This window comes from Centruroides vittatus, unplaced genomic scaffold (assembly GCF_030686945.1).
Source record: "Centruroides vittatus isolate TY-2023 unplaced genomic scaffold, ASM3068694v2 scaffold_752, whole genome shotgun sequence".
NCBI classification, from domain to species: Eukaryota; Metazoa; Arthropoda; class Arachnida; order Scorpiones; family Buthidae; genus Centruroides; species Centruroides vittatus.
In genome coordinates this window covers 3205612-3217813 of record NW_027122716.1, presented here as the reverse complement: position 1 = coordinate 3217813, position 12202 = coordinate 3205612, and the positions used below count along the sequence as shown (strand labels likewise).

The window sequence follows — 12202 nt, the reverse complement described above, 5'->3', positions numbered from 1 at the left end:
TTTATTTCTTTAGAAGAGGTTATATTTTTATAATTTGGTCTTAATAATATTAAAATATTTCAAAATAATGAAAAATTTATTTTCAATAATACATATTTTATTCTAAACAAATATAATTTAAAAAATAAATCATAAATATCTTAAGAAGTTCACATACTTTGAACAATTAGATGCAGATGTAACTATTCCACTGTTAGTTATTTCTGGAAACAATTTAGGCTCACCTATACATTTAATAAAATATATATAAATTCTAATAAAGTATTGTAATTTATATAATAGTTTCAATCAGAATTTTAAAAAAGTAGACCTGGTTTTCTTCGTATTTCTAATGCTTTTTCTGTAATTATTTCTAATGTCCTCTCTTCGTCAAATTTACTCGGAGGTTGAGGTTTGGGCATATCTTCTAGAGAAATTATTTCTTCAGTTTTTGATGCTATTTCTGATTCTTCGTTCTTGCTATCTGTAGCTAATTCTTCTTCTGTATTCTGTCTGCTTAACTTCTTTTTTGATTTCTTACTTTGAAGAGCTTGTTTCTATTATGAGTAAGAAATATAATAAAAATCAACTATCGAATATTAATGTTTAGATTCTTGTTTTAAGTTTTAATTCTAAAATAATGATAACTGTAATAATCAGACTAAACTGATAATTTATAATGTTAATAATGTAATAATCAAAAGCACTGCTATTTTAAGGTTACCAAAACTATAATATATATTTAAAAACTAAAACATTTTCAGTCTAACTACATCATTGTTCACCTTCAGTTTGTGTAGCTTCTTCCATTTTTCTAATTTTGTTTGATACTCTTTCAATTCTTGTTTGTAATTAATATTGAACATCAACTTCTCCTCTTCTAATTCTTCTTCAATTTCTTTATTCCACATTTTCTGATCATCATCTAAGTCAATATATTCTCTATGAAAATGGTATTTAATAATAATAAATTAGAAATAAATTTATTATAACTTTTATAATTAAAAAAAAAATTTAATATATTTTATTCTTACTCATGAATAGTCAGTTCTACAGGACTACTTGCATATTTTTGTGTTTCTCTCAGATTTTGTATTTCTTCCCAGAGATTTTTAATAGCAATTAATAGTTGTTTATTTTCCACATCTCTTGCATCTCTTAACTTTCGAATCTGCCTATATTAAATATTTTCAAATATGTTTTTAATAATTTCCTTAATTAAATGGCATTAAATAATATACAGTGGAACCTCGCTTAATGAGCACCTCGCATAACAAGCAAAATAAATAGTGAAAAAATGACTCGCTTAATAAGTGAATTTTTGCATAACGAGTGGCTAGGAGAGGGGAAGTCCCGGATTGTGCGCATGCTCCATCTAGCACTCGTTCAGCTAGCATCTTAGTGTCACTTGTGATCACACATTTTTTCAACACATATTACGTATAAACATCAACAACCATAGCTTGTTATGTAATAAACACGCCAAACAATATGCCAAATTCTTGGGTTATAATTAAATATTAGAAATTAATTAATTTGACTAGAAGAAGACAGTTATGCTGCCATCTCATATCAAATTTAATGACCAATTCCAAATTAAATTTTAGAAACATCTGAATTAAAAATTAACTATTTATAATTATTAAATTTAATACGAGATGGAAGCATAACTGCCTCCCTCTAGTCAGATTAATTAATTTCTATTATTTAAGTATAGCCTTTACATAGCCCAAGAATTTGGCATATCATTTGGTGTTTATCAAACATATTATCTGTGATTTTTTTTGTTTTCTGCAAATTGAATTTGTATTTCAGGTTGGTTCATTCCACGCTAGAAGAAAAGATGATGATTCATGCTCCTTAACAATGTTTATTGTATAATTTTCTTTGAATAAACATTATACATAAAATATTTGAGTATATTTTTTGGCATGGAATGCATTATCATATTTTACATTAATTTCTATGGGAAAAATTGTTTTGCTTAATGAGTGTTTTCTGCTGCAAAAAAAATATCATGGCGATAGTGGCTCTGTAAGTGGTTATATTCTCAAATTGAATTTATGTGAAAGCCATAATGTTTTAAGCACCAAAGTGCATAAAACGTTATGACTCATGTTTACATCATTTTGTTATTCTAGAGAATTTGTAATTTAGTGAGTTGTAACCTAGTGATTTTATTGTAAAAAAATCACTAGGTTACAACATTACAGCATTGCATGCTTCAAATAGCCAGTTATTAACCACATAATTAATAATTTAGAAATCAATATTATAATTCTGTTTTCTAAACTATATCTGCATATAATATCTACTAATATTAAAAAAACAGTAATTATAGTGTTTTTGTCACCTTATTATCCTTATATATTTATATAAATAATAGCAACTAGTTTTAAAAAATTTAGACTTATAATCATAATTCTTTTATTCCAATGATGTTCTATTGAATAATTAATGTAAGAAATTTTAGAAGAGTAATTATTTTTACTACATTTTTTAAAACTATTCTAAATCTCATTTGTTTATTTATCATAATATAAGTTACAATTATAAACTGATTAAAGAAAAAAATTTCATACTTAATATCTTCTTGATAATGGCATAATCGTTCCTCTCTTTCCTCTGCAATTCTGTTATCTTCATCTTGTTTACTCATTTGTTTTAATTGGTTTACTGCAGATCTTAATGCTTGTAACTAAAAAAAATTACTCATATATTTATTATAATAAATTGTTAAATATTAAAAAATGACAAATAATAATTTAATACATAATAATTAAAAACCATTATAAGAATAATTTATAAAACATCAAATACGAGGGCTGTTCGGAAAGTTCGCAGCCTTGCCTATATGCGGCGCTGCGATCAATTTAATTTTTAGCGGGAATAATTCAGTCATCTTTGCTAAAGATACGATACGAATTTCCGCTTGATTTGTCGTAAAGTTTTTTCACAACAGCTTATCAGATAGTCAGTGTGCACATGCTTTGTCAAAAATGGAAAAAATGGAGACTCGTGCAGTCATAAAATACCTGACAAAAAAAAGGTTGACCCCATCTCAAATCAAAGCTGACATGGATGAAGTTTTGGGAAAGTCTGCTCCTTCGTACACCATTGTGGAAAAATGGACAGCCCTTTTTAAATCTGGCAGAGAGAGTGTGGAAGATGACCCTCCCAGCGGACGGCCGTCAACTGCTGTCACTGAAGAAAATATCGACAAAGTTCACGATTCGGTGTTAGCAGATCACTGTTTGAAAACGTGTGAGATAGCTGAGACAACAGGCATCTCTGTCAACCGAGTTTACCACATCCTAACCGAAAATTTGGGTATGACGAAGGTCTCAGCAAGGCGGGTGCCGCGTCTGCTGACCGCCGAGCAAAAACGTGTTCGCACTTTGATGTCAAAGGAGTGTTTGGTCTTCTATCAGAAAAACCCACAGGATTTCATGCGTCGGTTTGTGACTATTAATGAAACATGGGTCCACTACTACACTCCTGAAACAAAAGAACAGTCGAAGCAATGGAAACATCACAGTTTGCCATCACCAAAGAAGGCAAAGACAGTTCCATCGGCGGGGGAAGTGATGGACTCGATTTTTTGGGATGCTAAAGGAATCATCATTATTGACTACCTAGAAAGAGGAAAGACCATCAATGCTGTCTATTTCTGTGAACTTTTGGAAAAACTGAAGAAAGAAATCGAAGAAAAGAGGCCACACTTGAAGAAGAAAAAGATTCTGTTCCACCACGATAATGCACCTGCACATTCCGCCAGAATCACTGAACAAAAGGTAAACGAACTTCGCTTCCAATTAGTTCTCACATCCACTGTACTCACCTAATTTGGCCCCCAGTGACTTCCACCCTTTTCCAAACCTAAAAAAATTCTTGGCTGGAAAGAGATTCCACTCAAATGACAAAGTCATCTCTGAAGTGAACGAGTATTTTGCACACCTTGACAAATCGACCTATTGTGATGGCATAAAAAAGCTAGAACATCGCTGGAATAAGTGCATTGCTAATAAAGGAGACTACATTGAAAAATAAAAAAGTATTAACATTATTTTGTTTGTTGTTCTATTTGAGGCTGCGAACTTTCCAAACAGCCCTCGTATTCATTGATTGGGTTATCATACAAGTTTTACAATAAGTCTGCAACAGTTATGTTTGACATATTTTCACATATAAATTATAATTTGAGAGACTTGGTAGAAAAATAGCATATCCTCCAAAGCTACAAATAAACAAGTCATTACCATAATAAATTTGGATTTGTGTATTATTGATCCATCTTCTTAGAAATTTTCACAGTTCAGTCATGTCTTACAAGCTGTACACTCTCATTAATAAAACATTGCATATTGAAGTGCTGGTGACTACAAATTTGCCTTTTTTTCTTGAAAACTTCCTAATATGGGCTACACCATTTGTCTAACAAACCCTTCATTTGATAATTAAACAAAAAACAAAAATCATACATTGATATTTATTACCTTATATTTCAGCATGATGCTTTTTGTTGCAACACACTGGTGTCATTGGTTGGGTAGCTTCTGGATTCCCTGTAACAAGTCATCTTTTGGCTGCAGACATACCCACTCTTAGTTTTAATTATTTCTTTATTAGATGTAAACTTCTTTCCACCTAAAAATCTTTGAACAGTCAAAATAGGTGGAAGTCTGATGAGGCAAGATTGGGATTATATGGAGAATGGGAAAGAAAAGTGCAGAATTTCAATTTCTGAATCGTTGCTATGGTGTGAGTAGCAATATGCAGATGGGAATTGTCCTGCAAGAAGCAGACAGAAGATTAACTTTTTTCCTCTTGTTTTGGAAGGCTGTTTTCACTGGTTATGCCAGGAGATTTGAGTAATAGTTTGCATTTATTGTCTGCTGCTCTGTCTACCCAAGTATCATCCATTTACCTCTATCAAGAAGTAATTGAAGCTGTTTGAGAGTATGTCTGCAGCCAAGACTTCTGATGGGAAATCTGGAAGCTATCCACCGATGACATCAATGTACTGCAAAAGGGAGGATGGCGTTGAAAAATATGATAATTAACATTAATGTAAAATTTTAGTTTTTTGTTTGAATTATATTTGAATACGTCTCATAAAACATAAATTATAAGAAATTATATTCATTTAAAAATGATATATCTTAAATAAAGGATATAAATTTTTAACTTGTATTAGGCGGCATGAATACCAGTTTAAAGCAACATAAATTCTTGATGTTGAAATCACCAGACATTTTTCAATCAATGATAAAATTTTTTATTTCTTTCTTCATAGTTCTACATACAATTCTCAGTTTGCCACAGAAAACATCAGAAGTCATCTAAGCTCTTTAGTTAGATCTGCAGTTAGTTAGGTAGTAGCCATTAATTATTAAAACATCTTGGATTTTTCAATTTACTAATTGCTAACAATTTTCTCTTTTTCATTAAAATAAGTACTAACAGAATAGTAATTCGGTCTTTAGATAATTTTCCTCCCAGGTTTCTCTTTTGAATTTTAGCATTCTGTTTGGTGTAAAAGAGACTCATTTCATCTGTGTTAAAAATACTGCAATCTTGCAAATTTTCTGTAATTTTTGACCACTTATTTTGCAATCAGTCTTCTACCATGTCTATGTTTTAAATTTGGTATTTTTCTCTAATTTTCTTCTGAACTCTTCCACTTTTGACTAAAATGCAGCACCAGTAATAGTTGAATGTTTATGTCTCTACTGCAAAAACTTCATTTACTTGATCTAAATCATCATATGCTGATTTTCTGAGCATTTGAATTATCACATATGAAACTGATAAGAATTTTGTCTTTCTTTTTCCAAATACAGTAGAGCGCCGTTAATCGGAACGTCGGTAATCGAAATGGCTGGAAATCGGAACAATTTTCAGTCGGACTGTGTCGTGCTGAATCAAACGTTTTTGATACTAGATTTACTTCTAAAGTATAATTTTCATGTTTTTTATATTCTTCGATATATTTATTTTGTTTGTACAAAATGCAGAAATAATTTTTAACAATACGATAGCCTCGATTATTATTATAAAAATTTTCGTTAGGCTTAAAATCGACGAAAATTCAACACGAAGCGACACGCAACGGAGAAAAATTCAACACGAAGCGACACGCAACGGAGAAAAATTTGAACATCGGACAGGTTAATATATTTTTTCGTACAAAGTCAGAAATCGGAACAAATGACTAATTGGAACAACCCCAGTCCCCAATTGACTCCAATTTTCGATGCTCTACTGTATTAGCAATTGTTGGTTTACTCATATCCATTTCTTCACACATTTCATTCCGCTTTACACCATTTTCTAACCATTTAATAATCCCATATTTAGTCTGTAAGGTAAATGTCTTATATTTCTGTTTAGATTGATTAGTGCTTACTGTTGCAATATTTCACAAACTACAGCCAGGGACATATGTAGATAGCAATTCTGAGTAAGTAACTGGTGAGATTTGATATGGCATTATTTTTCATAATCAACATCAGTGAACAAAATCTTTTCTAACCAATCACAATTGAAATTTAAAATTTGTAATGATTTAGAGTTTTGAAATTCAAGTTTGAAGTATTTACAGCTGAAATTTTTCAATAGGTCAAAACATTACTTTCAACTTCTAAATGTTAAATGGGCAGGAAATCCAACAAAATACATTGCAAATTATTTAACTATTAATAATAGATCAGAAATAAAATTTAAAATTTACAGTACTGACAAATGAAAATCCTCAATGATTTAAATTTTTACATTCATTTTCAATGCACACATAGTTAATAAAAGACAAAACTACATAAATTACACAAAAATTCCCATATTAGGTAATTTTGTAAAGATATCAATATATGTTTTTAGAAAAATGAATCCCACAGTATACCTTCTGAACATTTTGTAGACATTCTAGCACAGGTCTGCATACCCAAGGGTCCTAGGACCCCAGTTTGGGAAATGTTGCTCTAAATTACTAACAAAAACTTGTAATTTTTAATTAACAAATAAAATAGTAGCAGAAATTTTAAAATTGCTTAACACTGACTTAATTAAGTTTAAAAATTGTAACTTAAAGTTTAATTGCACATAGCATTTAGTTTGATTCAATAATTAAATTTTCTTCTGTCTGTATAAAATGAGAAAAAAAGAAATTAATAAGCTTTCAATTGCATGGTTATGATTATATTTCCAAACATTCTAACATGCATCAAAATTACTTTCAATATTCAACTGAATAGAAAAAAAAAAAATACTTTGAAATAAAACATTTATAAATATAAGACAAAACTGATTAATTCCAATCTTGTTCTTAATTTTATACAGTAAACTGGAATCACACAGTACCAAATCATTTTTTCCATTTAGACAGATTTCTATTTTAAATAGATTTTAGTATTTTTTCTTTTTTTTTTATCTTTAAACTACATGAGATAAATATCACATAGTTACATTCATTTTTTATAATAAAATAATTATTACATATGCAGAAAATTTTATTACTAAGCTTAATCCCAATTAATCCAAAGTGATTCCAACTGAAGATAGGAGTATTCAAATGCAAGAATTAAGAATTATTCAATTGCAAAACAGTTCTTAGTTTCCAAGAACTTTTACTAGGTATTTGAACACTTCTCATATGTGATCCTCATAAGCTCACACAATAGTGATTAAGCCAATTCAAGTATCAAAAACCAGTGTCTTGTTCTGCAGTTTGAAATTTTAATTGCACTACAGTAATACAAAGACCAAGGTATTATGTGATTTGGTTTCTCAAGGAATTTTAATACTCCAATTAATCATTTACTTCAATTTCTAATTATCAACATGTTAATCAACTTGTTTTCAAATGCCCATTACTAGTTAGTTATTAACTATTCCATACAAGGCATGATATCAGCTTATTCTTATTGTTTTAACAAATTACATTTGTAGCTTATTTTCAAGAATTTAGTTCTTGGAAACTCATTAAGTTCTTGAAAATTCTTAAAAGTATTCAATTCTGCCTGTGGTTAATTCTAACAAAGACCCTCTGTCCATTTGGCCCTCATCCTGGCTTTCATTTCTCTGACAAGGTTCAAAATTATTCTTGGAATATAGTTTGTCATGCTCTGAAGTGACTGTTATATCTGGAAGTGATTTTATTTATTTGTCTCAAGTGGAATCATAATTTTCCATTTCATCCAGATTAAGTTACGTTCTTCATATGCAAAAACCCCTTCCATTCCATGATGGAGAGGTTCTTGGCTTATAATAAAATTCGACATAGAAAACTGTCCCATTCCAAAGAATATTTTCCACTTAGGCAGATTACCATTTTAGACAGGTTTTACTGTATTATTTTATTTCTTTGTAAATCATATATATTTATATGAATAAGTAATATAAATAAATAGAAAATAAAAATAATAAAGAAAATAAATAAATATTTATACCCTTTGTGATAAAGATACTCCCTTATCAGTTAAAAGATATCCATTATAACTTTTAACTAATTCTACTAATCTTGCCACCAGGACATGTTCTTTACTGAATAAAGAATGATGATTAAATGAAATGTTGCAAATGTCAATATCGAGTTGATGCCAAATCTCGGGATTTTTATGTCTGTCAAAAAGCCAATTTTCTTTATTTCCAACTATTGCCTGAAAAATAAATAATTCTAAATAAATTGAATTTATTAATAAGTATTAATTACATCCGTATTATAGTATTTATATTAATATTGAATTTAATAATATTAATAATAATATAAGGTTTAAAATATCTCAATCAAATAACTTAACTTTGTAAATTGTTAAAGTGAATTTATAAAACAAGTATTTAAACTTGTTAATTTACTTATAATTATCCAAGTGTTTTTAAATATATTTTTACTCATATTCTAACAAAATTTTTATTACTATACAATCTTGGCTAAAATTAAAATTTTTAAATTATTATTATTATTATTATTAAAGTTCTTATTCATACTTTTCTGTAAGTTGATTCTAAGTTTTCATTTTGCTTTATTAGTGGCAAAGGCCTACTAGGGACTTTCTTACATGGATCTGGTTGCATTTTTATTTTACCATTATCTCCAAACCATTTTTTATCCTTAAAAACAAAACAAAAAAATTAACATAAAGCTAAAAAATATTAGTTGAAATATTTTTAATAAACATACTTGCTGTTTTAGAAATCTATTTTCTAATTTTCTAATATTATGTGATGTAATACTGGGATATTTTCCTACATAGAGTCCTTCATCTTCAATATCACGAGGCTTTTTTCCTTCAGTTATTTTTGCATCTGTAGGAACTATATAAAATACTCAATATTACATATTTATTATTAATTAAATAAATAAAATTTGATCTCGGCATTGAATCAATTCTTTAATAAAAAATAACAGACTAAACTGTTTATGGAAATTTTTGTATAACAATTTAAATTAATATTAATTAAATAAATTAATGTGTCCAAATAATCAATGACAAAGCACAAAGCTCATGAAATCACTTGAATATTTCTAAATTATATATTTTAAATAAAAATTAACTTTTTAATATTAAAATTTTTTGAAAAAATTTATATATGTTACCAGCAAAGTAGGAAATAAATAAAATTATATGCTTTGCCTAGGCATTCAATTGTATGCTGTACAAACAGTAGGTCTTGTCTGTACAGATTTCAATATTCTCTATTTATTTCAATTCTAAAGTTTGTATATTATATAATAAAAAACTTATTATATTTTTTAATGTATGATTTTATTCTGTGCTTAGTTAAAACTTGTATATTTATTTTCTGAAAATCTGCTTACAAATGAGAAAAAATATAATTGCTAAGTTGATGATAATCTAAATACTGTTCAATTTAAAATTTGTTTTCTGAATTTTTTAGTCTTGAAAATAAGCATGTATAAATTGAAATTATTTAAAATTATACATTATGTGGAACTGTATGTTAACCTTTGAATTTTTTTGAATTATAAAGCTCAATAAGTTTTTGAATAACAGCAATTAAAATTAATGCAATCTTTCATAACTATTAATATTTACAGCAATTTTAAGAAAAACATTTAGTGCAATTAAAAACATGAAATTTATATTCTATAATAATTTATATTTAACTCTTTTGAAAAGTTCTCCTTGTCATATTTTACTGCATTTAAATACAAGACATACATGAAATTACAAAGATGAAAATTATACTATTACATTCAATAAAATTTTTATATAACAATGCAATCCTTTGAGTTACAGTTAAATAAATATTTACTTTATTTTTCAAATATTGACCTGTTTTTTGGTATTTGACAAAAATCATCAGAAGCAGCAATATTGAATGACTGTTTGTCTATGAAATTAGAAATATGCTTATAGTATGTTTATGTTATATCAATATTTACCAAATTATTCTCATGCAGAAACATCTGACAACCAAATGAGTCAATGGCTAAAAATGTGCTAATTTCTTCAATAACTGAAGTTCATCAAAATTATAATTCTCAATGAACTGATAAATTTTTTCATATATCCATTTAAAAGAAAATATACGTAAGATTTGGCGCAAAATGAATAAAAATTTCACATCACAAAATTTGAAAAATTCATCTTATATTTATAGAAATAATCTTTTCTGTAACTGTTTTGTCAAATTTAGAAAATGACAATTTAATAATCATAATTATTGAGAAAGATGAGATCCTTTCACAATTATCTAATTTCAAATAAAAACTGTTCTTGGTCAATTCAGTACAATAACTCTGGTCTTAATTGCAATAACACACTTTCTCAATTACAATTGCATTATAATAATTTAATGTAAAACAAATATACATAACTTAAAGCTTATATTTAAAATAGTAGTTGCCTTTTTAACTCATAGTACAAGTACAAAAATAAATTAATAACAAAAGCTAAATAAATTAAATTTATATGGCTTGATATAAATTTGTACTTAAAAAATAAAAGTAAGTTTTTTATTTTGCATTACCGGATTACATTGGGCCACTTTTCCGCAAATTTAATAAAAAACGGTGCCTAATGCCTCCCTCTAGTGACAAATTATTTAGTAATTAATTAAATATAATTAGTAGCCCGATGTAATCCGATATTTGTTTGGCTTTACAAATTTATCAGGTTTCATGATGTTTATGTATTTATTTTACATTATTTTAAGGTTGAAATTTCACCTGATTTAGCAGCAGGATAAAAATATATTTTATTCTCTACTTCGATTTGCTCATTACTAGGAATGTAGATTGCCTTCCTCTGTACTGGAATGTATTTATCTGCTTCAGTTTGAAAGTAATCTTCTATTAAAAGATGGGTTTCTAAAATATAATAATATGTATTAGTATTGTTATTATAGTATTTTGAATTGAATTAATTTCTAAATATTTAATCATTTCTGAATTTCTTGTTAAAATAGAAATTTTTGCAAACTTGAAATGCAAACTTTTTCATTTTAACAAACAATCTTTTATGGTTCAATACAACATAATAAAAACAATAATGTCTTGAAATAACCAAAATTTGAAAACTCCTGAATAACAATAGTATTTTCACTTATTTAAGTTACATAAACAACTAACTTATTTTATAACTTGACTTAAGGCTTAATTAATCTGACTAAGGGTCAAACTTACTTTAGTGACAGACACAAGTCATCAAAGATATGATGTTGCATTGAAAAATGAAAAATCATCTAAAGTGTATGCAGCTAAACAAATCTGTCAAGAATTTGTGTGAGAAAATATAGGGCAGAATGATAATGTCATCATTGTCACCAAAGTCAATTTATATTATTTTAATAAATTAGGAGTGAAATTTACCTATTTAAATTGTAATAGTCTTTCTTAACCTGTACTATTAACAAAAGATGAGTATTACAAGTTGAACTTAAAGTCAATTTTATTTAATCTAATAAACTTTATTCACAAAATTATTTCAGAGATATACAAGCAACAGTATAAAAAACAACCCAATAATTTATATACTTATATATGATACTAATTATTTTTTATGAATGAAACAAACATTTCAAATAATCAAATTTTTGTTTTTCTATCATTCTTGTGAAACATAGAAATTTTAAGAATATATTACAGTCGAGCTGATATTGTTCATGTTACAAAACTACACGAATTTGTATATAAATACTAGTAAAGAATATTTCTCTGAAAAAAATTTTAGTTTGCAGAGAAATATTCATTAAACAGCAT

General features: G+C 27.5%; 1 protein-coding gene across 2 annotated transcripts in view; it reads right to left on the bottom strand.

Annotated features, from left to right (window-relative positions):
* The window catches only part of LOC136989705 (coiled-coil and C2 domain-containing protein 2A-like), a 64142-nt gene that overhangs the window by 30493 nt on the left and 21447 nt on the right, over positions 1–12202 (bottom strand). For both annotated transcript variants that reach the window (XM_067287944.1, XM_067287943.1), the window contains exons 8-16: positions 11171–11311; positions 9158–9291; positions 8965–9087; positions 8427–8636; positions 2562–2677; positions 1014–1154; positions 765–921; positions 311–536; positions 158–224 (exon numbers count right to left, since the gene is read on the bottom strand). In XM_067287944.1, coding sequence (XP_067144045.1) covers positions 158–224; positions 311–536; positions 765–921; positions 1014–1154; positions 2562–2677; positions 8427–8636; positions 8965–9087; positions 9158–9291; positions 11171–11311 — 1315 coding nt within the window. The remainder of the gene's footprint in view (positions 1–157; positions 225–310; positions 537–764; positions 922–1013; positions 1155–2561; positions 2678–8426; positions 8637–8964; positions 9088–9157; positions 9292–11170; positions 11312–12202) is intronic.